At 45.2% G+C, this 26209-nt stretch overlaps 1 protein-coding gene across 1 annotated transcript in view; it reads left to right on the top strand.

Moving 5' to 3' along the window:
• The window catches only part of LOC115818510 (nucleosome-remodeling factor subunit BPTF-like), a 33584-nt gene that overhangs the window by 4613 nt on the left and 2762 nt on the right, over positions 1-26209 (top strand). The window contains exons 3-31 of the mRNA XM_030781890.1: positions 119-339; positions 2116-2313; positions 4608-4778; positions 5186-5364; positions 5816-6177; positions 6430-6561; positions 7417-7546; positions 7719-7854; positions 7976-8227; positions 8615-10125; positions 10174-10613; positions 12986-13110; positions 14521-14649; positions 14804-14954; positions 15211-15289; positions 15564-15783; positions 16480-16641; positions 18503-18639; positions 18948-19062; positions 19261-19436; positions 19677-19709; positions 20157-20361; positions 20948-21525; positions 21982-22064; positions 23086-23311; positions 23594-23868; positions 24142-24315; positions 25341-25533; positions 25906-25990. Of these exons, the coding sequence (XP_030637750.1) occupies positions 119-339; positions 2116-2313; positions 4608-4778; positions 5186-5364; positions 5816-6177; positions 6430-6561; positions 7417-7546; positions 7719-7854; positions 7976-8227; positions 8615-10125; positions 10174-10613; positions 12986-13110; positions 14521-14649; positions 14804-14954; positions 15211-15289; positions 15564-15783; positions 16480-16641; positions 18503-18639; positions 18948-19062; positions 19261-19436; positions 19677-19709; positions 20157-20361; positions 20948-21525; positions 21982-22064; positions 23086-23311; positions 23594-23868; positions 24142-24315; positions 25341-25533; positions 25906-25990 (6878 nt within the window). The remainder of the gene's footprint in view (positions 1-118; positions 340-2115; positions 2314-4607; positions 4779-5185; positions 5365-5815; positions 6178-6429; positions 6562-7416; positions 7547-7718; positions 7855-7975; positions 8228-8614; positions 10126-10173; positions 10614-12985; positions 13111-14520; positions 14650-14803; positions 14955-15210; positions 15290-15563; positions 15784-16479; positions 16642-18502; positions 18640-18947; positions 19063-19260; positions 19437-19676; positions 19710-20156; positions 20362-20947; positions 21526-21981; positions 22065-23085; positions 23312-23593; positions 23869-24141; positions 24316-25340; positions 25534-25905; positions 25991-26209) is intronic.

Here is a 26209-nt window from a genome sequence, read left to right as displayed (position 1 = left end):
GTTGAGTTTCAGAATTCAGCCACAGATGCTAAAGTAGTCCCTTAGTTCACAGTTCTGTAGCTTGTTATAACCAAAAAAAATCAGTTGACCACAATATGCCTCTTCGCCCTGGGTGCAGGGAGGAGGACGGGGAACATGAAAACAAGACCATCTGGTACTACAGTACGAAGGTCCAGCTTGCCGAGCTGATCGACAGTCTCGATAAGTCTTACTGGGAGAAACACCTGTACGCTGCCCTGGAGGAGCTGAGGGAGGAGATACACACTCACATGGACATCACCGAAGATCTGACCAACAAGGCTCGAGGCAGCAACAAAAGCTTCCTCGCCGCAGCCAACGGTAAAGACTTTTCCTTTCCATCTGATTCATGTTTAAAACGGATTCCCGATTCTTTATGATTTGGAATGATTTTGCTGATGGAGGGAACAGAAGGAATCGTTTTCATACATACGAGTTTTTTTAAGGTGCGTTAAGTCTACCTTGTGCTTAAAAGCGCCTGCGATCGCCGAAAATATTCACCAGCAGCTTGCGCGTTCCCGTTCACGGGCGGGTCCTCAGGGTCGAATTTTTGAAAAGAAGAAAAATGAGAGCAGTCTGTGCCCTGTTGTTCTGGTTGTTCTTGTGAGACGCTGGCATATGGAGTCATTTGACTCGTAATAACTGTCTCTCAAAATCTCTTTGATGCTTTCAACTTCCCTCCCACGGTGTGTATGAGAGGCATGTCAGAGAAGACAGAGATTTTAATCAATGTCTCCACGTTAATTAAGTGCAAGGGCAACGCACCGCTTCTTTTAAGAAAGAAACAAATGCCACATGGTGCTGTTTTTGTCCCCACTCTGTTTAGTAACCTTTGTCAAAACACTGCCAGGAAAATTTGTGGATAGTCACATCCAGTCTGTAGCAAATTTCTCTTGATGGTTAATTGGTATAAATGAATGTTTTGTGTAAACCCCTAGCTGGCTCTTCTGTCTACCACATGTTCTGTTTTCGACATGTTCCCTCTGCATACTCTTTTTGTTTTTCATGCATATTTTTTTTACTATCAGTAGTTCTGTGGCTGGTTTTATTTTTTTGGCCAAACCAGAATTGCTTTTTTGGATCCCCAGCCGGGTCGGCTCTCCTTGGAAGTGAATGAAATTGCTACAGGACGAGAGAAACGAGAAAAGACTCATAAACATGCGCGGACACGCTACGTGTTGATAGATGTGTCTCGGACACCGCGGGGCGTCCTTTTTTTTTTTTTTTTTTTATTCCGATACAGTGGTGGTCTTATCACCGACGCCACTTGCGTTTCCCTCCCTCTCCTGCCTCCCTCTGATAATCATCCTTCAATTGTGACAGCCAACAGCGCCGCAATCATGACATTAAGCTGTACGCACCGGCACTGTTGTGTCTCTTTTCTAACGCTGGTAAAGCCATTGTCATGACAACAGAGAATGTTGCATTAGAATTGAAGTGCAGCTTCTTTGACCCAGTAGAGAGTCTTATTTAGCCTATGGGAAGACAGACATGAAACAGACAGTTTAAAAGAGAGTGTGTGTGTGTGTGTGTGTGTGTGTTTGGGGGGCGGGGGGGGGGGGGGGGCAGAGAAAGAGAGAACAAGAACCCAGGCCACTACTCCCTGCCTCTCTACCTCTCTTGGTGTATAACCTTGCAGTGTGTCAGGCCCAGCCAAAAGCCTTTGTATGCATCTTTATTGTATGTATATGAGAAATGTGCCCGTTACAGAGGTCAGTGAGTGGTGAACTCCTCAGCTCTGCCCTGTTTGTATTTAGCCTCCATTTTAACGGACAGTGTACGCTCTCTTTCCTCATAAATTTTTTTGTTATTCTGTTTCACTTCACCGTGTCTGCCAGCTTGCACTGCCCTGAAACAGTGATGACATGATCAGATGGAGCTCCAGATAATGTCAGAGAGGAACAGCGTGTGGATATTATGTAGTGACTGTTTCATTCTGGGTTTTGTGCATGTTTGATTGGATTGATTTCGACGTCAATATGTGGTGTAGATAATCATGGAGCGCGTGCCGTACATACTGAGTATTGAATTTTTCTGTGTCTATTTAGTCAGTCATTTTTTTCTATCTGTCTCTCCCCTCCGTTTCTTTTTTCTCAGAGGAGATTCTTGAGCGACTGAAAGCAAGACAGGAGGAGGAAATGGAGGAGGTGAAGCGAAAAGCAGCAGAGGAAATGGAAAAAAGCAAGGGAGAGGGGGGTCTCGATCAGGCAGCTGGTACGGAAGGGAAAGACACAGAGCCTGGGAGAGAAAAATCCCCCCAAAGCCAAACAGGCTCAGACAAAGCTACCCCACCAGGTAAATGAGGGCCCTGGAGCCAATCAGTGCTCTTTATACCTCTTAATGAATACCATTGTTTTGGTTTTTTTTTCTCTCTAATTTCACTAATTCATGTTTAACAGATGAGTTAATTAGGTATTGATTTGAAAATCAACTCCAGTGTTTGACTTTGTCAGCGAGGAGCAGTTATGGAGTACATTGACTGCTTCAAAGCGTTGATGTGAAAGACACCCATGAGTTACCTTTTTAATTACTGAAATTTTTCCTCTGTGGGTGGAGCTTTGTACACAAAAGCATGGATATTTTTGGTACGGATACATTAAGCATGACGGGTTTCTCGTGATCGAGTTTAAAAGGGTCTGCACAGAGGTTACGTACAGTTTGTTCGTGTGAGTGTGATGCATTGATATTGGCATAGTTTGGAGCCCTGGGCATCAGCAGTGTGTATTCCTCTGTAGTGGAGGCGCCCTCTGCTGGCCAGGAGGGCCACGGTAGCTCTGAGGCGTTGAGTCATGACTTTCCTGATGAGGAGCCTCACCGCTCCGAGGCCTTTAGCTCCCTGGACGAACCTCTCGAGGGCCCCCCAGGGTCTGGAGAGACCAGGGACGAGGGCCCGACTTGTGTGGAAGATGTGTCAGAGCCGGCAGGTACAACTAACCAAGACCTGTGCTCAGTTACTGTCCTTAACCCTTGCTCTGGCAGAGCAGGTATCAGCGCAGTTGTATTTAGAGAACAGATCTTCATTTACAGTATGGAAAACATTTTTCATCATTTTAAAATGAATAAATAACTAATAAATAACCAAAATTCCTTAAATGCAACGTAGTTCACGAAATTAACCAACATTTGATACTGATACTTATGCACTGACATTCAGGTCTAACCAAAGAATTTTCAGCCTACTTTTGTGTGATTTATAGACACCATAATTTAGGACCTAATACATCAAACAGCAGAGCAGTCGTTAAGGGCATCGAGTAACCGAGGAGTTGTTTTTTTGTTTTTTGTCCCCCCCGCCCCCCGCCCCCTCCCCACCACCTCATACACACACAGTGCATGGGCATTCCTGCATTAGCTCTCCACTCATTTCATCTTTCACTCACTCGCCAAAACGCTTGCATTCTGCCACATCTACTCCCAGGGCTGGGCTTCTTTCATGCACTGATTACATTACACTTCCACTTGTGAAAAAATGAACAGATGCACAAACAAAGGGAAGCATGCACTTCATCATAAAAAAAAAATCCATTATATATATTTATTTTTATTTCGTTTCCACTGAAATGCGTCTAGTTCATTGGGCTGTTGGACAGTCGGTGGCATAATGGTGATTTTAAGACGGCGATTAAAGAGTGATTTGTCTCCTGGATGAGCAGGGGGCGTAACTAGTGACACTCTGCGTAAACTGGATTTTTATTGATCTCCTGTGCTGGTTCTCGTAAAGCCGGACAAAAGCTCAGAGTGATCAGTATGTATTGAATTAGACTGATTTATAAAGCTTGACACATCGAGAACAGTGCCGTGGACGTGTGAGCGCTGAAAAGAAATACAGCATTTTTTTTTTTTTTACAACAGAGGGAGACCCTTTACTTTAAACTGTGATTGAGACGTCGTATTTATGCATTACAGCCTGGAACAGACCTGCTTGTAAATAGTGACTAACTTTTGGAATTACTGTCTCTGTTTTGCAGTAATGTCATATGGTGTATTATGAGCAGTAGTGTCATATGGTGTAATACGAATATGCATTCCAGTGAGCAGTAAGCTGATATGTGCAGCAGCTCTGCCATGAAGTCAGACAGATCAAATTAGCAATACTCTTAGTCTGTGATTGTAACGCAAGGTCATTGTGGAATGGCATTGTCATCACTTATGCGTGTGTGCACATGCATGCATGAAAATGGTTTGTGTGTGCGCGTGCGTGTGTTCACGTGCATGTGCGTATGTGCCTGAATTTGTGTGGCGTGTGTGTACGTGCATGTGTGTGTGTGCGCACGTGTGCATGTGTGTTTTGGAGGGCTTGCAGCTGAGCGCTAGGAGGCAGTGTTTACCATATGTCTGCATTTGCATTTGGCGATGGGGACTGGCTGGGCTTTCCCTGGTGTCTGCATACATTCACAGATCATTTTCACTGTTGTTTGTTTTTTGTTCAAGTTTGCATAAGTTTGCACATATATGGCATTTAACTGGTCTGAATGCTGAAACATACGACACAATATAAATTATGATTGCTTTATTTTATTTATTTATTTATTTATTTATTTTTTTTCCATGCTGCACTAAACTCATTCTCTGTTCATGGCCCTCTGCAGAAAAGACATCTGACGCGAAGTCTCAGGGTGGTGAGGGGAGCTCCCCCCATGTGAGCCGCCCCCCCCAAATGACTGACGAGAACAGCAACAGCAGCCAGGTGTCAGGTCTCAAGGGCGCAGATGAGCCTGATGCTACTGATAAAGCCTCTACGACCAGCCAAGATGACACAGGTCAGTCAGTATACACACACACACACACACACACACACACAGAGTCTGTAAATGCTTTCAGGACACCGTAGGCTCTGGCGTAGCACTGTTTAGATGCAATTTAGTAAAGTGCCTCTGTAAGGACTTCAAAGACTTATTTTTGTTGTTGTTGTTGTTGTTGTTGTTGTGATTCAGGCCATGACAGTAACACAGCCTCAGAGACTTTGAGGATCAGAATTGATAAGATTAAATATATCAGTATTAAATAGTCCAATTTTGATGATGTCATATATCGCCTACTATACCCTATACCATACTTCACCTGCTGTATATCGCAGACTGTGATCCAGTATTCACACCACAAGGAGCGACTTAGGGTTTTCTTTTTTTTTTTTTTGCGCTCATTGTTTTGCGAATGCTCTTTTCAGGTGATGGGAAGGAGAAAGCCAACGGTGAGACAGCAGTGGCCAGTACACGTGGACCCTCTGCCACCACACGCATGGTCACGCGCCTACGAAACCCTGACAGCAAGCTTAGCCAACTCAAGAGTCAACAGGTGGCTGCCGCAGTGCATGAAGCAAACAAAGGATACAAGGAGGGTAAAGAGGTGAGTAGCATAGTGAACAAACAAAAAACTCAAAGCTGTCAAACACACCCATGAGTAATGTTCTCTTAATGTATTCGGAAGAGGCAAATAAAATACGAGACTTAATATAACCTCACCAAGATGAGAACAGAAATGGAATAAGAAGGTTTTACTTTATAAATATAGAACCTCTTGCGCTGAATTGTATTTGGGATTACCAGAATTCATGGTCTTTAGGGAACCTAAGATAAAATCAACACCAGAGAGCACTACAAATCAGCATATCTTATGATTAACACACACGGGGTAAAACTGCTGGTAAAAATTCTCACTTACCACGCCCACGTGTCCTCAATTGCTTTTTCATTATCGAGTGTTTGGGAATACAGGACTGTGCGACATGTTGCCTGTCTGTATTGTGTGCAGAGACAACTCTCCCACCATGTACTCACACTTGCTCTTTCTCCAACAGGTGCTAGTGATAAACCAGCAGGGAGAGATAGCACGTGTCAGCACACGCGGCGGCAAAGACCCGGTCATGAAGGGCACGTTGGGCCACTGCTTCAGACTGGGCCAAGAGGGCAAATACCGGGTCTACCAGAACCAGTACAGCACCAACACGCTCGCCCTGAACAAACACCAGCATCGAGAGGACCACGACAAGCGTCGGCACCTCTCACACAAGTTCTGCATGACCCCCGCCGGAGACTTCAAATGGAACGGCTCAGTGCACGGCTCCAAGATGCTGACCATCTCCACGCTACGCCTCACCATCATCCAACTGGAGAACAACGTCCCCGCGCCTTTTCTCCACCCAAACTGGGCTTCCCACAGGTACCGAGAGAGCTTACAGCGTAAATCCGTCAACTCGTCCTCTTATAAACTGGGGGCGAGCGGATGGAATCATTCTTTTTATTACTGTACAGCTACTAATTTGCATCCACGTTGCAGCTCTCTGCCATTTCACCAAAACTGTCGTTGACATTCTTTGAGAACCCATCAGCTAAAATGTCAGATTGCTCTGCACGGCTGTGACGGCACGTAGCCTATCTGCCTTAGGCCGATCATGAATTTTCTCTTGACCAGATCCAACTGGATCAAAGCGGTGCAGATGTGCAGTAAAGCCCGGGAGTTCGCTCTGGCCCTGGCCATTTTGGAGTGTGCTATTAAGCCCGTGGCGTTGCTCCCTGTGTGGAAAGATGCGCTCGGACACACCAGGTAATACCATCTTCCACCCTTCAGAACAAATCACTTTTGAATTACAAATTCACAGATTTGAATTTAAAAGATCTCAGACAAGTGGTATGGTTACTAAGATAATAACTAGGTACAGGTCATTTATGCAAAGGTTGTTTTTTTTTTTTTTTGTAATTTGAATGGAACTGTTTACCATAAGAGACTGATTCAGTCGTTTAGTTCTGTGCCTTTTAGTCGTGTGATAATCAACAGTCAGGGCATTCATTATACTGTTTGATTATTTATGGCCAACTCTCATTAAACTAGAATTTTTTTGAAGCAGAAATAGACCAACACCCCTCAGCAAAGAGCTGCCACGTTATCTGTCTCAACTTGGCAATTTGTGTAAAATTGGAATCAAAATGAATAATTCCTCACTGTGGTTTCTCCGGGGTTTCCTGCTCTGTTTTCAATTTGAATCTCGTGATCCGTTCTCTCACTGAGGAAAATCCTGAGAGAGAGTGTTGGATTAATCATGTTCATTGACCTCTTTCACGAGGCAGTCATTCTATCCGTTCTCCCTGTGCTGCATGCAACGTTGAAGGATGTTTATCCAGCATCAAAGCCCAGCTTGTGTTGTAAACTAATATTTGCGTAGAGTCATTTCAACCAGCACACCTTCCCCACGTAAAGACAGGGTTGTGCTTCAGTGATGCGAGAGGGCTTCCTGGCCTGTGTTTGGCCTGGACTTTAATGAGTACAGTGGCCCCCAACCTGTTCTGCTAAGGCCTGTGAGGGGATTTCATACACTAGTGTGATGTGTGCTTTCCTGAATTTTTTTTTTTTTTCCGCCAGAGTCTCATTTCCTTAGCACGCTCTCTGTTTTCTTGTCATCAGGTTGCACCGAATGACCTCCATTGAGAGAGAGGAGAAGGAGAAAGTAAAAAAGCGAGAGAAAAAATTAGAAGAAGAGGAAACGATGCAACAGGCCACCTGGGTTAAATACACCTTTCCCATAAAGCACCAGGTGAAACTTAACACACGTGTAAATTAACACCATAAGTGGGATTTTCTCATGTTTACATAATTATTTGCGGTACTAGCTGTGCCAAAACACATGCACGGGCACAAAATTATGTGCTAGTGATGTAATCGTCATCCGTCTTTTTTTTTTTCTTTTTTTTTTTTTTGCAATGAAGGTATGGAAGCAGAAGGGAGAGGAATACAGAGTGACAGGCTACGGTGGGTGGAGCTGGATCAGTAAAACATACGTGCATCGCTTCTTCCCTCGGTTACCAGGCAACACCAATGTCAATTACCGCAAAGATCTGGAGGGTACGTAACAGGAAATATTGGGAAATATAATGAAACTCTGATCTGTATTAGCTTCTGCCAGACAACTGAAATAGCATTCTGTATTGATTTTTACTTTTATCTTCCTCATGCTCATCCTCAGCTGCTAGATGCAGTAAGAAGATGATAGAATTCAACAAGAAGAGTGTTTTGAGGATTTGTGAGGTTCCAGAAATCTCACCAAGTCGAGAAAAAGACATTTCTTCCGATCTCTCGAAAACCGTTTCTTTCGGAGAGGTAGAGGACAAAAAGGAAGACGAGGGTGATGAACAGGCTGCAGACGATTCTAAAGAAGACCAAGGTCAAATGGAGACGGAGCCAAGTGCACCTGATTCAAGGCAGAATGAGGAGAAAGGTGCTCACTTTTTACAGTAACTGTCCTGGATTGCTCATTTGGTATTAATAATGAGTTTACACTCAATCTCACTCATTTTTTTTCTCAGGGGAATTAAACAACAGCTGAGAAGTTTTAATACTGTCACCCCTCACTGTCTGTTTCAGTATCTTTGTATTTACTTTATTATTACTTATTTACTTTTGTAGGTAAACATTGCTACATAGTACTTATTTGTAATCACCAGAAGGTAAGTACTATGTAGAATACAATGTAGTAGCATATGTTGTATTTTCTGAGCCATTAAGTAAATACTGCTGAAACAGTCACATGTTCTGAAATACTACTGAAACAGTCACGTGTAAGTATATGTGATTTATGTCTAATTTGCTGTCATGTTCCATACAGACAAAAGTGAGCGTATCAGCCCCTCATCATCAGGGGATGGCACTATCAAGCAAGAAGTGGGAGACACCAGACCTGTTTCTCCAAGGCAACGGCCCTTCAATTACGATGTGGTAGATGTTAGCAAGGGCTTTCTTCTCCGGACAGCCTACAAGAAAAAAGTGAAAGCCTCCAAGCTGGATGGCCTGCTGGAGCGCCGGGTCAAACAGCACAACCTTGAAGAGAAGCAGAGGTCGGAATGCGTCAGAAAAGCTGACGGTGTCACCAAGGGTGTGGGGGTTTTGACGTCAAATTTTGACAGTCCTGTTAAGGTTGAAAATAAGCCTGTCATGGCGTCCGAAAGCTTAGCAGCAAAAGCGGGAAAAATGGGGGAGGGTCCAGTGTCTTTAACTAGAATAGCCAAAGATCAAAGCAGCATAGATACAGGATCTAGTGGTTCCCCAAACCAACTGGACAAGCAGTCTGAGGGGGTCAGAGTCCCTGTGATGACTGATGGGATGGGGGACGGGACTTTGGAACAGACGAGGCCAAATGGGGGTAATGTCGGAACGGGGCCGAGTCTGTGTCCGCTTGGCACTGAGTCGAAGGAGCAAGTGACAGTACCACAGACTGATCAGCAGGATGTCACAACGGACTCCGCAAGTACGCAACAGCCTGTCGGCTTCACACTCCCGACGACTGAGGACGCAAGGAGGAACAGGGTTGCTGAAACGGGGACAAAGAACACAGAGGCTTCTTCCTCCACCCAGGAAACGAACTCGACCGCGATGTCTGTATCCACAGATTCTCCTTCAGTCAACAAGTACCTCAATAACCAGACGCCTGACACAAAAGCCTCTGGGGAGAATGGGAGAGGATGCAGGGAAGGTGATGGGCAGGTAAACCAACTAGGTAGCAGGCATGACCGCGTTACAGAAACAGCCCAGCAGCCAACCTTACCACTTCGTGTGAATGGACAAAATGCAACAGTGGTAGAACCTGTCTCAAAGTCATTGACTGGTGTTACGGACTCGTCGTCAGTTCTGGCCAATAGCAGAGAGACCAAGGTAAACAGCACAGGTTTGGAAGATGATGGGAAGGCGCCTTCACTCAAGGGTGCTTTTAAATCGATGTTGAATGGGAACACAGCTTTGGATGGGGAGCTTGACAAGATCAACAGCACAGGCTTGCCTTCTTTAGCAGATACAGGCCAGAATCCCGACTACCTGCCTCCGCAGAAGTTGCCAAAATTTGGGAACACAGTGGAGGATCTAGCCTTGTCTTCTCCAGGTGTCCCCAAGGAGGACCCTACAACTGAAAGCAAGGAGCACAACAGTGCTGACAAGGCAGAGGTCACGACCTCTAGGACAATAATACCATCCCCAGTGCTCTCAGCAGAAGAGTCCAGCCTTAGCAATGACTTTGTTGAGGGGAACTGTACCGGCGAAAGCAACACATTCACAGAAAAAACAGTCTTTACGCAGGTAACTACTACTACAACCACCACTGTCTCCACTGAGTCCCAGAGTGTAAGAGTATCCCAGGTGGCTGACGTTGGTTCAGCAGTGGTCTCTACAGCAGAGAGCAGTGCTGTTACCTCTCTCACCACGATGACCAAGACCGTGGTAACACGTGTGACCTCCCCAGTCCCTCACGGCATGACAACGAGCCACGCTTCCTTCAGTGAAGACCGGAGGACCACGACGACATCTGTTACAACGGACTCCTCATCTTCGCTTGTCTCCGTGACGATTAGCCAGGAGCATTCCACACGGGACAGGGTGCAGCTGCTTAAGTTCACCCGCACTAAGAAGACCCGGTCGGGTACAGCGTTGCCTTCATACCGCAAGTTTGTCACCAAGAGCAGCAAGAAGAGCATCTTCGTCCTGCCCAGTGATGAACTAAAAAAGCTGGCAAGGCGAGGTGGTATCCGTGAAGTTCCAATCTTCAGCTACAATGCTAAGCCAGCCTTGGACATTTGGCCATACCCTTCCCCTAGACCAACTTTTGGCATCACCTGGAGGTTTGTAAATGCCTTAACGATCTGTTTTACGATCTCTATGTCTGTTCCTTTCCTGTTTGTTTGTTTGGTTGTTTTGTCTGCCTCCTTTCCTGAATTCCGTCTGACCTCTTTCTCTCTTTCCACCTTTATTTAACGTAGGCAGATTGGTGTATAACAGTCTGATATGCCGTGGTGGTCTTATACAAGGCCTCTTTAGCTACAAGATCGCAGAGAATGAAAAACAGAGCAGTGTCTGCGATTGCACTTTGGGTCGCTACCTTGGTAATGGGCTGGAGCTGACCCAACAAACCGGAAACCTGTCATTCAAGAACCAGACAAGAGAGTGCATTAGTGCTCCATAATCTATCAATGAGAATGTAATAGTGAACAGTATCAGACGCCTTTGCCAAATCCGCGAAAGCAGCCACACAACATTGTTTTGAGTAGAGAACATTGGTAATACCGTGAAGGACTTTGAGTTGTTGTGACAGCCTTAACCGCAACGAAAACCAGATTGCATACCAGGGAGAACTTGCTTTACGTCAAGTAAATCAGACCATTGGCCATTTACAAATGTTTCTCATCATTTTGTTGAAACGGAATTAGATATTTGTTTACAATGGTTTGGATCAACTTGATGTACACCAGCAACTTTCCAGGCACAGGGCACGTTCAAGCCGGAGGAAAGGTAGAAGTTAATGAGATGCAAGATGCAGTCTCTAATGAAAGGAGATAATGCCTTAAAGGGAAACTGATCCATTTTGTTTAACATCAGTAGCTCATCTACTGTAATGGAATAAGGATGAAGCTGTTCAAAGGAGTTGGGTTGCAGAGTACCAAAACAAGTGTCATCAGAAGGGATAAAGGTAGGCCGGAGGTGTTGTAAAGGCTGTGAGGATTAATTGATTGAAATCAAAATCACGATCAGATAACTCTGACAGTACAGCCTTTGCCGAGTCATCGACCTTTTGGCCACCACTTTAAACGAGGTCAGTTCGGTCACTTAAATGTATGCTCAGTTTTAGTGGTAGAAGGCTTATTCTTCAAGAGTCTTCTAGAACCTGTTTTTGTTTTGGCACACAGATGGAGAACAGACCTCTGAGAACTTGGCATTTCAGTATGGGTAAAGATTGGCCTGTAGAAACCGAACAGAACAGAACAGAAAAAGTTAATAGGTATAAAGAGTCGTACTATTAGTACTTAAAATATCTGTATGGGTTACAGATTGTGAACACCTAAATGAACTTCAAGATCACTTTCTTAACCATGTTATGGTATTTAGCAGCATATATGAATTGGAACAATGGACCCAGCATTTGAGCTGTTTTCACATTGTGCAGTAGGGTTCTAGTGTTAACATACAGGAAATCCAGTTTTCTTTACAAAAGGCATGAGGAGACTCAAGTTATTTTTTAAACGAAACCGTATGAGATGTCGCGGTCAGTTCATGTCAGGATGCGTAGATGCAGTAACCACGAAAGATATTTTCACCACTTGGGAAAAAACCCGGAAAAAAGATACCGTCATGCTCTGTTATCCCTATAAAGATTGCGATACTTTTAAATTTGAATTTATACTTTACGAATTAGGTTTAAATTTATACCCCAAGCTTTTTGAAGTTTTGTTTTGTTTTTTCTTTTTTTGTAATTCTATTTTTTATTAGCCAAATCAGAGTATTGCATCTTTTACAGTGCCCACAGTATCTCACAAGAGTTACAGTTGTAGAATAAATTGGATAAAGTCATTCGTATTAAACGCACACTTGGCCTTTTAAGGTATTCCTGTCTGTCACACCCTTTTTAATTACTTCAAGCAGCACTTTTTTACCATTTCAGATGAACTATTTACAGTAGAATAAGGGGGAGCTACTTCATACACATGCAATCTTTTTTTTTAATTTTGTACTTTGCAAAATCTTGTCTCCTACAAGTTATGTACTTAATCCATTTACACCCAATGTATTGTGAATTTCCCCTCATCGTATTCTGAGGATATAGGTCAGTTTATCCATAATATAGATGTGAGGGATCGGAAAACTCTTCCAGGTTTCCTGGCTGGTTACTCATTACTAATCAGTGACAAAGCAGTGTGTTTCCCTGTTCTGTCAATATCAGAGTAAATACTGGCTCTCGGTTCTTTTCAAATCTGTTCTCTATTGAATTAAAAAACAATCCCTTTTTTTTTTTTTTTTTGTGTAGAAGAGTTCATTCAGTTGAAGCTTAGACTTGTTGCATCCTACAGTAAATCAGGGCGTTTCATACTTCTTAAATTGTGCTGTTATCCTCAGTAACATTGCTGTAATTACACGATGCTCATTTCATTAAATGAATGTTGCATGCTATAAGTGAAATGGCGTGAACATAAAGCGTTCATTAGGTCTTCTTGTTATTAAGGTACCGGCTTCAGACGGTGAAGACGTTAGCTGGCGTGAGTCTGATGCTAAGGCTGCTCTGGGCCTGTCTTCGTTGGGATGACATGGCTGTTAAACCCTCCTCCGCTGCCGGGACCACCCGCACAGGTAAAATCTGTCTCGCCTCCAGCGATCTTCGGTTTTATTCACGTCGTGTATTTTTCTCTGTGCCTCATTTCAGATCACGTTGCAGATCTCTCTTATATTCTTTTGGTTTCGTCACTTCGAGAAAAACAGAGACACGTCAGCACATGTCAGATAGTATTGACTCATCTGCTTATGAATTCAGTGTTGATTAGTGCCATCGCGGTTTTGTACTGAAACCGATACCGCGGTTCTGTGGAGCTTGGTTCTGTTCAGTGTGCATCTGTGGTGAAATGGTGTGCAATCCCCCCCCCCCCCCCCCCCCCCCTCACCTCAGGTCTTGAGACTGAATTGTTGTTTGTTCATCTTCTTCTCGAGCATGATGCCGAATCACAGGGAATATATATTCTTGTTACAGGAGGAGCGTTCCACACTGTTGATGCTTTTGATCTTTAAGAATTACGAACGTTCATTGTAATCTGAAGCCCTGGCGCTGTTTCTTTTTCTTTTCGTCTCTCGCTGTGAGAAAATCCGTGCACCATGCGTATCACGTGGCGCACGGACCATATGCTTTTACTAAGCAGATGATTACATCAGCTTTAATGACGTTGTTGACCATTTTAGATAGCAACAAAACACATAGTTCTATTACTCAGACCACAAACAATGTGATAGAATGGAATATATGAATCCACATAAACAAATAAAGCAGAATTAACGTCTGCACTTGTCTTAGCGGGAACTTGTTTTCCTTATAGTGAAGAGCTGAAAAAGGGTTAGAACAGTCCCTTGTCATTCTGCTTTCATCATGTGTTTCTTTTGCTTCCGAAATGGCACGATAGAGCGACAGTCCCGTGGTTCCAGTTTTAGTTTTCTTGTGCTCGTTTTCCCAGAGGAAGAACGTCTGCTCAAGTTTCACCTTCTTGCGGTCATTTTCTTCCTTAAGAGATTTCAATTTAAATTCAGTCATTTTTAGAATTATAGTATTTCACTCACTGTCATAAAAGTAAAGCGTTAAAATAACTGTTGCTGAAAGGTGCTTAATAGTTTTTTTTTTATTTTCAGTTGTTTTCTAAAAGACGAATCTTAAAATAAAAGGTGCAAGATGCTGAAGATTAGTTTTCTTTCATTCTCAATTTTTGTAGAACTTTGTCGCTGTGTGTAATGAATTTCTTCATTTGTGTGCAATTTCTATGTGTTTAAATTAAAAGGAAAGAAAAACTAGTTCAATTTTCTGTCAAGCCAGACCGTGATAAAAACTGAACTGTGAATAAGGGTGAACCATTACACCTCTAATATTGACCCTGTGTGGTTCATTGGTGTTTTAAGTTATGAATTATAGAGCAGTCGTAATTTAGGATATAGTCAGGTGAAGTCCATGTGGTACATTGCTGTGTGTTAACTTTCGCGTATCCCTGAACTTTTGCACTACAGAAACGTCAGACACAGAGATCACTACGACGGAGATCATTAAGCGCAGAGATGTTGGACCGTATGGGATCAGGTCGGAATACTGTATCCGGAAGATCATTTGTCCGCTTGGAGTTCCAGAAGCACCTAAGGGTGAGAGAAGCCTTACTTTTGTTTTTTTTATTATTTTGCACAGAATTTGCTGGAGGTTGTTAAACTGTCAGTAGGCCTGAAGATTTGAATGAGGGTATTGAAAACCCATCAAAGACTGATCCAAAATCAATGATGTACTCCTCTTCTGTTACAGAGACCCCCACACCTCAAAGAAAGGGTCTTCGCTCCAGTGCCCTGAGACCCAAAAGGCCCGAGTCAACCAAGCAGACAGGACCCATCATCATCGAGACTTGGGTGGCTGAGGAGGAGCTGGACCTCTGGGAAATCCGAGCGTTTTCCGAGCGGTGCGTAAGCAGAGAAGACACGAGAGGCCTTGCCTTGCCTTAACTGTCAGGAATTATATCAGTGCTTTATCTTTGAGCGAGTGTTACTCGTCTTTTCGTAATCACCCGGAACAGTCCGAGTTCTGTGATATTACCTCGACCAGAGCCGTCGGACAGAAGCCACGACCTTGGCCGTGGCCTTTTGCTTGTTTTCTGCTTTATGTTTGTCGTCTCTTGGGTTGACGATACCTAAACACTTATTGTCCTCCTGATGCAGGGTGGAGAAGGAGAAAGCCCAGGCCGCGGAGCAGGCCAAGGTTAGTGTTCGGAGGAGAGCTGTGGAGCAGCAGCAGCAGGTGGGAAAAGACATAACACGGTTTTAGCCACCAGCAGTAGTGAAAAAGCCCTTCACCCCACTCATTTAACATTCGCTGGCCCCAGATTGAACCAAATGTTGGTCTTTCCACCAGAACTTGTTCCGTTGATGTCCTTTGAACAACTGACCACAGATCCTGTGACTGTGCTTACTGTCGTTAGAAGGAGTGGCGGTTGTTCGTTATCTTACGCGAGATCAGTTCTGAGTTGGTCTAAAAAACCTGTGTGACCCTTTGTCCGCTGTGTCATTCCTAGAAACGCCTGGACCAGCAGAAGCAGGGCACCAGTGCCTCATCAACTGCCACCCCTTCAGCCAGCCCCTCCACCCCTACCTCTTCCAAGGTCATGGTAGGCTCCTTAACCAGCCACGTCACCCCCGGAACCAAAGTGGTATTGGCAACCAAGATGGGCACACCTGTGACATTCCAGCAGAACAAGAACTTCCAGCAGACCTTTGCTACTTGGGTCAAGCAAGGTCAAACCAGCCAAGGTGTGTTGTCAGGTTTAGAAGGCCGTAAGCTGAAAAAAAAAAAAAAAAAATAGACTCACAGCACATAGACTCACAGCATTGTGATTCAGCATGAAATCACCCCGCACTGTTGTCCTATTAACCACGTTAAGCATTTTACTGTGGTTAATTAGGATCAGAATGACAAGACATGGAGTGTGGCGAGTGATTTTCTCATCTGAATGATTTTCGTTTTGGCATTTCACCATCACACTCTTGTTTGTCTCACTCTGGCATTTTTTCTTGTTTTTTTTTTTTGTTTTTTTTACTGATGGAGTTGTCCCTTGAATATCTGTTCCCGTCAGAAGCTGTGCTTGCTTAGCCTTGACATTAGTCGTGGTCGTTTTGTTGGGGATTTTTTTTGTGTTGTTTTTTTTTTTGTTGTTTTTTTTTGAATGGCTGGAACACATGACTACATCTGCATGAGTCATGGCATGCTAAGTTGGCAGAGTTTTGGCTGTGTGTTTGCTGAAACTTACGGCTGAGTGAGGACTAAGCGGCGTCCGTATTGTCAAGGGACGGGTGTGTGTCGAAAGTGCTGTCCTCTGTGTTTGTTGGTTTTTTTTTCCACACCACACTCTTTAGGCATCTAGCTCTCACATTGTCTATGTGTGTATGTGTGTGTGTGTGTGTATTTTTTAACAACACATTTGGATGCTCTAGCAGTGTCCACCAGCACTGTCACCACCGTGGCCACGACAACTGGGCAGACGTTCCAGATCACTGGCAGCCCCGTGTCCGTGGCTGGCAAAGTCATCACTACCAAGCTGCCTCTGCCCGCCAACAGCAAGATTGTCACCGTCAACGTGCCAACCACTCAAGGAGGTACATTAGCGAACTGGGCACAGCCTAGACCTTGGGCATGGATTACTGCACTGATGTGTGTCAGCTGTGTGCCATTACGTTACAGTCATAACTGTTGCGGTCAGACTGCCAATTACATCTTAGGCACTGTTCTTGGTTTTTTTGGAGTGTGGGGGTGGCACAGTCTGTCCACTCTGAGTTTCGAAAGACATGGCACTCTCAAAAACAAGAGTTATTTTTGGTCATCTTTGACCTAGACCTCTCCCTCTCTCCCTCTCTCCCTCTCTCTCTCTCTCTGTCTCTCTGCTACAGTGTAGCATGACGACAGCCAGTATAGAGCTGTTCAAGACATGTCTCAAGACCCATAAACTACACAGAATGTTTTTTAGTTTTGGGAATTTGTTCTTCCTTATTTAGATAAGCACGATTATCAAAGCAGAGCAGTGTGAATAATTCCCCCCCCCCTTTTTTTAATTTATTTATTTATTTGTTTATGGGGGTTTTTTGTTTGGTTTTTTTCCCATCAAAATGGTTAAGAATGTGGCGTTGCCAGTAAGCAAAAATGAATGTAACGTTCAATTACGACAATTCCTGCCAGTGTTTTTTGGTTTATCCCAATTGTCAGTTGTATCAGTGGTTGGTTTCATTCCACAAGCTGTGACACACACACTCACACACACACACACACACACACACACACACACACACACAAATGTTACAAACACATTGAGCGGATAGGCTAAATTACTCAACAAACAAATAGGGGCCCCATCCTGTGTGACACCCGTGTTTTGTTAGAGAGATGTTCATAACAGACAAGCCTGTGTTTTTACAGAGTGACTGTTTCAAGCGGTTTGTTTGCCCTGGACTCAGTAAAGGAAATGAGCATGAAAAACAAGTTTATCCTGGGGTCTAGCTGCTCAGACAGGTAGCTCGCAACGCACAGGGGTCTCCTCTGTTTTCGCCTCCTCAAGTAAAAAGTGTGTCACTAGCTCTGACTAACAGCACTCCAAGAAGTGGCTGTTTGATGTGAGGCCAGAGTTTCCTCCTCGGTCCTGAAGACCAGCTGAACCCTCCTTTCCAGAAATCAAACCTCTTGATGTACATGCTTACCTGAGATTTTTTGTGGTAAAAGTTAGTAGACCTCAGACAGAGATGACAGGAGCAGGAAAATAAAAAAATAAAAAAAAAAGAAAAGTTTGATCATAGATCCTGGAAGAGAACATTCCTCTTTGGAGGGAGGTGTTCATTTTGAGTGTGGCTCACGTGACTGTTTTAAGTTGGGCCAAGAACCCCGACACCCCCCCCCCCCCCCCCCCCCCCCAAAAAAAAAATGAAACGACAGCTTTGTCTTGTGAAAATGAGATGAATGAATGAAAGGAGGTCATACATTAATCATGAGGGTTCCACCAAGCCTGGGATCTCCTGGGCTGAATACGTCTTTGTTTACCTGGGCTGTTTACCTGCTCTGTAAATATTTACCATGGCAACCATCAAAGACTCCCACAACTTGAAAGTGGCTAATAGCACAAGCGCTGCATTGAGCTATACGTTCTGATCTTAATTCTTACACAATGGATTATGGTTCATTAATGCCAGTTTCTCCCTTTCATTTTTGGGGGGTGGGATAATTCACTTCTCAATGCAGCATAACATTTAAATGACATTTAAAGCCATTTAAAGGGAGTTGGTTGGGGCAGGACTATCTCCAGAGATTGTAACTTAAAGTATACAGTTTGTGTTTCTGTTCTAGAACGCCAGAGTTAAATGTGACATGTCAAACTGAGACATTTTTACTACGGAAACTTCATTCATTAAGTGGCTTTCCTGTTCGGCGTCTGTTTGATAGTTTTTTTTGACGAAGCTACCCATACCCCCTCAGGTGTGATCCAGCAAAAAGTTCTTGGCATCATTCCATCCACCACTGCCAGCAACCAGCAGACCTTCACCTCATTCCAGCCAAGAACCACCACCATCAACATCAGACCCAGCGCCCAAGGCTCTCCCACCCAGCAGCAGGTGAGGCTCCTCAGCTCACTCTCTCCTCTTTAACCAGCTCTCATGCTGTGGTAACCTAGTAGTGTTTTTGAGCTTTAAAGAACATTACAGCATAGAGACTTTATTTAGTCGAGCCTGTAAGGCCATCATTTGCTCTCTCTCTCTCTCTCTCTCTCTCTCTCTCTCTCTCTCTCTCTCGGTCGTTTGCTCTCTCTCGCTCACTAAGCTTGTCAGAAAATGAAAAAAGCATGGTTAGGGACTACTTACAAGTATTTGGTGGTATTTCGAGAGCTAATAAGGGCTCACACTCGTTTTGTGTTCTTACCCAGGTTATAACAGCTGGAGGTCAAATTCGGCCTGGCATGACCGTGATCCGGACCCCCATACAACAAGGTGCCACCCTAGGGAAGACCATTCTCCGGACACCTCTGGTGGTACAGCAAGGTACCCTCTCAAAAACGTATTTGTGTGGGTTATTCAAAGGGTTAGCAACGTGAAATTAAGTCATGGTTGGCAGTCCACTTTCACATTTGCACGTTTAAAATAAAAATTAAAAAAAAAAAAATCAATATTCTTTCGTCGTTGCTTCTGAATACGATGAATATGCATTTAAATATGAAATACGTGTGTGTGTGTCCTTAGGCCAAACCCAGCAGGTGGTAACCCAGATCCTACATGGGCAGCCAGGCTCTAGTACAAGCCCTGTGACCCCACGGGTAGCGGGAGCAAGCCCCCAGACGCCGGCGGGCCCCAGACCTCAACAGGGTCAGGTCAAGCTCACACTGGCCCAGCTTACACAGCTCACCCAGGGAGCACAGGTAAAGGAGAAAGAGGTCTCTCTGTTGACACACCAGGCTCTCAGCTGTCTGTGCTGTAAACAGCATTTTTAACAGCTTGCTTTAGTGTGTGACTTAGAACCTACCCTGCATCAATATCAGACATTGCTTTCTTAATCAGCAGCAAAGTCGAATTTGAGAGACTTTCCTTACGTGTGCGGTTATCATACACAGAATAAACATCATTATGTTAAGTCCTCCATTTTTTGTTTCTTTTCTCAGAAGCAGCAAGGAGCAGCAGTGGAAAGACCACAGGTGAGTCCTGTGTCTTACATTCCTTTTGTTCTGCATGAATACGATTATCTATCTGAGTTTGCTCCAGTGCTGATATTCATATTTCTCTGTATTTGTACATGGGAGGACATATGCCTGCATATCTCTCACTATCCATTGCAGTTGGCGTGTGTGTATGTGTGTGTTCATTGGTGTATGAATGCTTGTCTGTGTTGTAGGCATGCTTTTATATCCAACTACCTGTATTTTTCTTGGCTAGTATTCCTCTCTAACACACACTCTCAACTTTCTGTCTCTCTCTCACTCACACTGTCTCTCTCTCTCACTAACTCACCCTGTCAACACTCTCACTCACTCACCCACTCACTCACACACACAAACGCTCACTTACTCTCACACATATATACACACACATACGCTCATACTCATTCTCTCTCTCTCTCTCTCTCTCTCTCTCTCTTGCCGTAGGGAGCCAATCAGGGTTTGACGGTGATGATCCAGGGCCAGGGTCAGACCACAGGTCAACTGCAGGTCATTCCTCAGGGAGTGACCGTCATCCCCGGCCCAGGGCAGCAGCTCATGCAGGCGGCCTTACCCAACGGCCAGGTCCAGCGTTTCCTCTTCACCCCCATGCCCGCCACGCCCGCATCCACCACCACTGCTCCAACAGCAGGTACGCAGGGACGGACCCAAACGGATTCATCCACAACATCACCCACATACTCTTGAGATATGCCGCTGATTCCACTGGGCATGTCTGTTCACATGAGATTGCTGTATAATATGATCCTCACATGAACTTCAGTTATCTGAGAGTTGTCGGAGACATAATTTGTATGGGCGGGAATGAGGAGGCTGACGTGTTGGAATCGTGTTACAGGTTTCTGGAGGATAACTTTGAATTTGTGAAGTGTTTTCACTTAAAAATTTAATGCACATTGCAGATTCTTTTTTTTTTTTTTTTTTTTTTTTTTTTGTAAGGGCATCTAGTCTCATCATAAGTTGAAATTTGCTGTTCTTGAATCGCTTTTTATGTGGGAGTAGGGTTGATTCAAAACTGGTTTGTGTTTGTGGGCCAAATCAGACATTAAATATTCAACCACACCTCATATGTCACGGCATCATCGTTAGATTAGCCCTGCTGACATAAATTAAGGGAATATAAATAAGGGAGTCTTGGAAAAAGTCATGAAAAACTGCACATCTGACCTCTCTGTTTAACACGGACCCTTATGTTCTGTGTTTTCCCCCTCCCACAGCGGGTCAAGCCCAGCCGTCCCAGCCTAACCTCCAGACGACCACAGCCACACACACGCCCCAGTCTCCCGCCCTGCCTGCCCAGCAAGCCGCCGCCCCGGTCCAGGCCGGCGCTTTGGCGCCCCCGACCCCTCCGGCTACCCCTCAGGCCCAGCTGCCCCCGCACCTCCAAGCCCAAATGCCCATCCAGTCGCCCACCCCCTTACAGGTCAAGGCCACCGCCGTCGCTCAGGGCACGACCGCCCTCCAGCAACAACAGACGGGCACTGCTGCACCGCAAGTGAGGCCCCAGGTGCAGCTGCACCCTCAGGCCCAGCTCATCACGGTGCCCATCAAGCTGCAGCTGCCCATCCAGATCCAGCAGCAGCCGGCCGCAGCGGCGGCGGCCGGCGTAAGCGGCCAGACGCAGCCGCACCAGATCCAGAACGTGGTCACCATCCAGACGGCCAGCGTGCAGGAGCAGCTCCAGCGCATCCAGCAGCTGCGTGAGCAGCAGCAGCAAAAGAAGAGGCAGCAGCAGGAGACCAAACGCGAGCAGGTCCAGCAGGCCTCCAGCCAGAGCCAGCTTATACAGAAACAGGTGAGGGAGATCCCCTACAAGGCCAACTTAAATAGAAACAGGTGGGGGAAGGCCTCCTGGGTGAGCTCCACGACAGGGTCAGTTTATAGAGAAGTAGGCTGGGGGAGAGCCTCCCGGGCGAGCAGCGCCACAGGACCAGTTTATACTGAAAGAAGTGTAGGAGGGCCTCGTGGGCGAGCTGCACTGCAGAACCCCACCCCGCCATGTCCAAACGTAACCTGATCCATTCAAATGGCCTAGGTCAGTCATGGCTTTTGACACATTGCGTTGTATTAAAAGGTGTCTGCTTTGTGTTAGTGTCTATACTTGCTCTCGTTGGGGCTTTCTGACCTACGAGCCTGTCTGTTCATATGTGGTTGTTTCACACCCTCTGTTTTTGATGTGTACATTCTCTACTGGAGATGCTAAAACAAATCTTTACGCGTTTCCCCTTGATCCGACTCTGCCGTGCTTCAGGTGGTGATGAAACAGAACGCAGCCATCGAGCACCTGAAGCAGAAGAAGAGCATGTCGGCGGCCGAGCGTGAGGAGAACCAGAGGTGAGCACAGGCCTGCTGCCCGCTGCCTGACCGTGCCTGCTGTTGACCTTCTGTCTGAGTGGCCGGTCTCTGTCATCTTTTCCCCTGTCCCAGTGGAGCATAACAACACACACACACAGTGATTCTCCGCTCCCCCCCCCTTCCTCCTCCTCCTCCTCCTCCTCCTCCTCCTCCCTTACCATACCACAAGCACCATTATGTTAAGCCACAGACGAGTAAACTGCCATTTGAGGTGGTCACACTTTTGTCATTCCTGACCTGTTTTCTTCTCTCTCTGTCTCTCTCCATCTCTCCCCATCTACCCCCCCATGTTTCTTTGTCGTAAACACGTACACATATACCATCTTACTCACGTTCTTCTCTAACCCCCACTTTTATTTAATTTTCCTCCATTTTCCTCCACGTAATTTTCCTCTGTTCTCCTTGCTATATTGTGTTGAGTCTGGGAATTAGGGTTGACCCCTGACCTGCACAGCTGGTGTTGCTATGTGTGGAGCCCCCCTCTTGTTCTTTCCCATGTGCAGGAAAGTCAGGAGAGCATGACGCCTCGTATCTGTCACAGGCCTCCACCCTCTCTGAATTACACGTCCTGGACAGACGAAAAACAAATACCGGGAACAAAAACACACATGTGCTCTTTCCACTGTCTTGGCATTAGGTTTTTTTTTTACATCAATATCGTGCTACTGAAGAGTTAACTTACAGTTTGAAAGTGCGGTTTTCCAGATAAATTGACGGTTTTTCAGTCGCTGTCTTAATTTTAAGTGTCTCCCACATGGTGCCAGTCTCACAGATGCTTTGACCAAAGTTTCCAAACTTGTTCAAACACAAACGTCTTGCCAGGCTCTAATGAAAGTATACTCTTCACAATTGAATATGGAGGTATTCTATGGGTATTCCAAATACAATTAGAATTTGAGAATTCAGTCTTGATAGGAACAGAATGATGTTTGAATATGAATCATAAACGAAAGGCAAACCGTATTAATGAGTGTTCTTATGGCATTGTCTCCTGGCCCAGAATGATTGTATGCAATCAAGTGATGAAGTTCATCCTAGACAAGATCGACAAAGGCGAACGCCAGGCAGCTAAAAAGAGGAAGCGAGAAGAGACGGTGGAACAGAAACGTAGTAAACAGAACGCCACTAAACTCTCAGCGCTGCTCTTCAAACACAAGGAACAACTCAAGGCTGAGATTCTGAAGAAGAGAGCCCTTTTAGACAAAGAGCTTCAACTAGAAGTTCAGGTGAGTCATTCAGTCCACCTAAAAAAAAACAGCATCCACAATTATGAATTGGCCCGGGGCTAGTGTCATGACTTAATACGACTTTGGCCTCTTTGGATGTGTGAACAGATCACTCTAACTCAGCTGTTTGGCAGCGGAGTTTTCTAGATGGACCACATCCCCTTAAAAGTTTGAGTCAGACTCCAAGCCACTGCCAAATTTTAAAATGATTGTTAACCAGAGTTGGCTTTAAATGTGTCTGTAGTATCAGTTAATAACAGCTGGCATTAATCTGTCCTCCAGGAGGAGCTGAGTAGGGACCTACAGAAGCTGAGACGAGAGAAGGAGAAAGCCCAGGCTGCGGCCTCTCAAGCAGCAGCTGCCGCCGCCGCCGCCCAAGCCGCGGGCTTGAGCTCCGCCGTCACCTCACCCTCCGGACACAAACGCAAGCGCGAAGACGAGAGGGAGGCGGCAGCCGCCAAGGCCAAGAAGAAGAAGATGATCTCGACTACCTCACGGGAAACCAAGAAGGACACCAAGCTCTACTGCATCTGCAAAACGCCCTATGACGAATCAAAGTGAGCTACACCACGTTTTTCTCAGCCCTGAGAGGGGCGGGGGGGGCCGTTTCTATTTCTGCATTTTGTTTTGTCTGAAAATCCACATAAAGCTTTCGTTCAGTCTACTTATTTCATCCGTGAGCTGAAGTGCACAAGTCAAACACTTTAGTTTGAATATTTAAGATATTACTAGGTACTGTGGCTAACCACAAGTATTCCATTCGCGACTGTTGTTATGGAAGGGCAGCATGTGTAAAGTTAAGGCTTGACTTTCTCTGTCTAAATCTGTAGGTTCTATATCGGGTGTGATCTCTGCACGAACTGGTATCACGGTGATTGTGTGGGCATCACGGAGAAGGAGGCCAAGAAAATGGACGACTACATCTGCAGCGAGTGTAAACGAGCACAAGAAGGCAGCACGGAAGAGCTCTACTGTATCTGCAGGACTCCATACGACGAAGCACAGTAAGAATTCACCATACATTCACACTGAGACCATGTACTGAGAGACAGGCCTCTGTCTGGTAGCTCAACCACAGATGCACAGGACTGGCCTGCAGTGGACAACACTTCTCTGGGGGGGGGGGAAATAAATAAATAAATCTGAAAGAAATTTTCTACACTATAGTTGCACAGCTAATAGGGGCTTGGCAATATTTCGAATATACTCGATGTATCGCGGCTTGTTCTATGTGCGATTTAGTAAAAGACTATTCCCCAAACATCAAGTACAAATTGTCACGTAATTTTTTTTTAAGCCGCCGACATGAGACTCGCTTTCGCATTTCGCTTCTCTCGCTGTCTCCTATGGCTATCTCCCTCTCACAGACACAAAAAGAAAAAAAACTCACATACATACGTCACACACACTCGCTCGCCCGCCCATCCAGACCACACTCCTGGGCAAGTGTGTGTGACGTATATAGGTGAGACGTGTAGTTTTGTATCTGGAGGGAACAGGGAAAGAGCTTGCAGAGAGCGAAAGAGGTGAGGCGCCAAAGCGAGTTTATACGTGTTGAGTTCGGAAACGGCAGTAGAGGCTGGAGGCGGACGAACTGGTTCCGAAAAGAGACAGCGCTGAATCCGTCGTCTGGCAGTGGTTTGGGTATCGCAAGGAAGATGTTGAATGAATACTGTTCAGTGAAATTTATCTTGGTTGTGATCTCCCCCTTTTTGCATGCAAGTTCAAAATTATTCCAGTAGAAACGTCTAATGAATATAAACAAGATGATACAGACATATGTTGCAGGGATTACTAGAATCATCATACTGATGTGACTGTATGCATCAAAGGGTAAAATCGAACATTTCTGAAGTGCTTTAGAGGAGATTTCGAAATATCAAGATATATATCGTGTATCGCAGTATAGCCTAAAAATATCACAATATTATTTATAGGCCATATTGCCCAGCCCTACCAGCTAATCTCCTTTTATGTGTATCCCTCTTTTTCTCTCTCTCTCTCTCTCTCTCTCTCTCTCTTTCTTTAGGTTTTACATTGGCTGTGACCGCTGTCAGAACTGGTATCACGGCCGGTGTGTGGGCATCTTGCAGAGCGAGGCCACGCATATCGATGAGTACGTGTGCCCACAGTGCCAGTCTACTGAGGATGCCATGACCGTCCTCACGCCGCTCACAGACAAGGACTACGAGGGCCTTCGACGGATTCTGCGCTCTCTGCAGGTACTCACCCTTCCCCAGTCCCTTTTCAAACAAAGCTGGCTCTGTTCCTCCAGCCACACTTTATCTGATCCTTCAGAATCCACCCAGACCTCTGTTTGGAAGCATTCCCGGGAGTTCCTTTTTTTTTTTTCCTCCCTTGTCTTTTTCATTCCCTCTCTCTCTCTCTCTCTCTCTCTCTCTCTCTTCTCTCCCTCTCCCTCTCTTGTCCATGCTTCCATCCTCTCCAGCATGGTTAACTAGGGTGGAAAGAGAGCATATTTTTATTCTTGTTTAACCAGCTGCTTCTAATTCAGTCTTGAGTTTGTTTTGGTTCCTCTTTTTAAGCAAGTGTCGGCTCCCCCCCCCTCCCCCCACCTGTTTTTCGTCTGTCAGGCTCACAAAATGGCATGGCCTTTCCTCGAGCCAGTGGATCCAAACGACGCACCGGACTACTATGGAGTCATTAAGGAACCCATGGGTGAGTTACCACTCAGCTGTGTATGTGTAAGCTCACTTACACTGGCATCATTTTTTAGTTGACAGTTTCCTCATTTAGCAAAAAAAAAACCCATCTTAGTTAATATAAACGATCCCTAACCACTTCTGAAATATAGCCGTAATCACGGCAGAGTGGGAACAACACCATCCTCGGGAGGTAGCCATTAACGGACGGCCTCCAACTCAGATCAAACTGCCC

The sequence above is a fragment of the Chanos chanos genome, chromosome 8 (assembly GCF_902362185.1).
Source record: "Chanos chanos chromosome 8, fChaCha1.1, whole genome shotgun sequence".
Lineage (NCBI taxonomy): Eukaryota > Metazoa > Chordata > Actinopteri > Gonorynchiformes > Chanidae > Chanos > Chanos chanos.
Note: the sequence above shows the minus strand (reverse complement) of the source record. Positions and strands in the feature narration are given on the sequence as shown.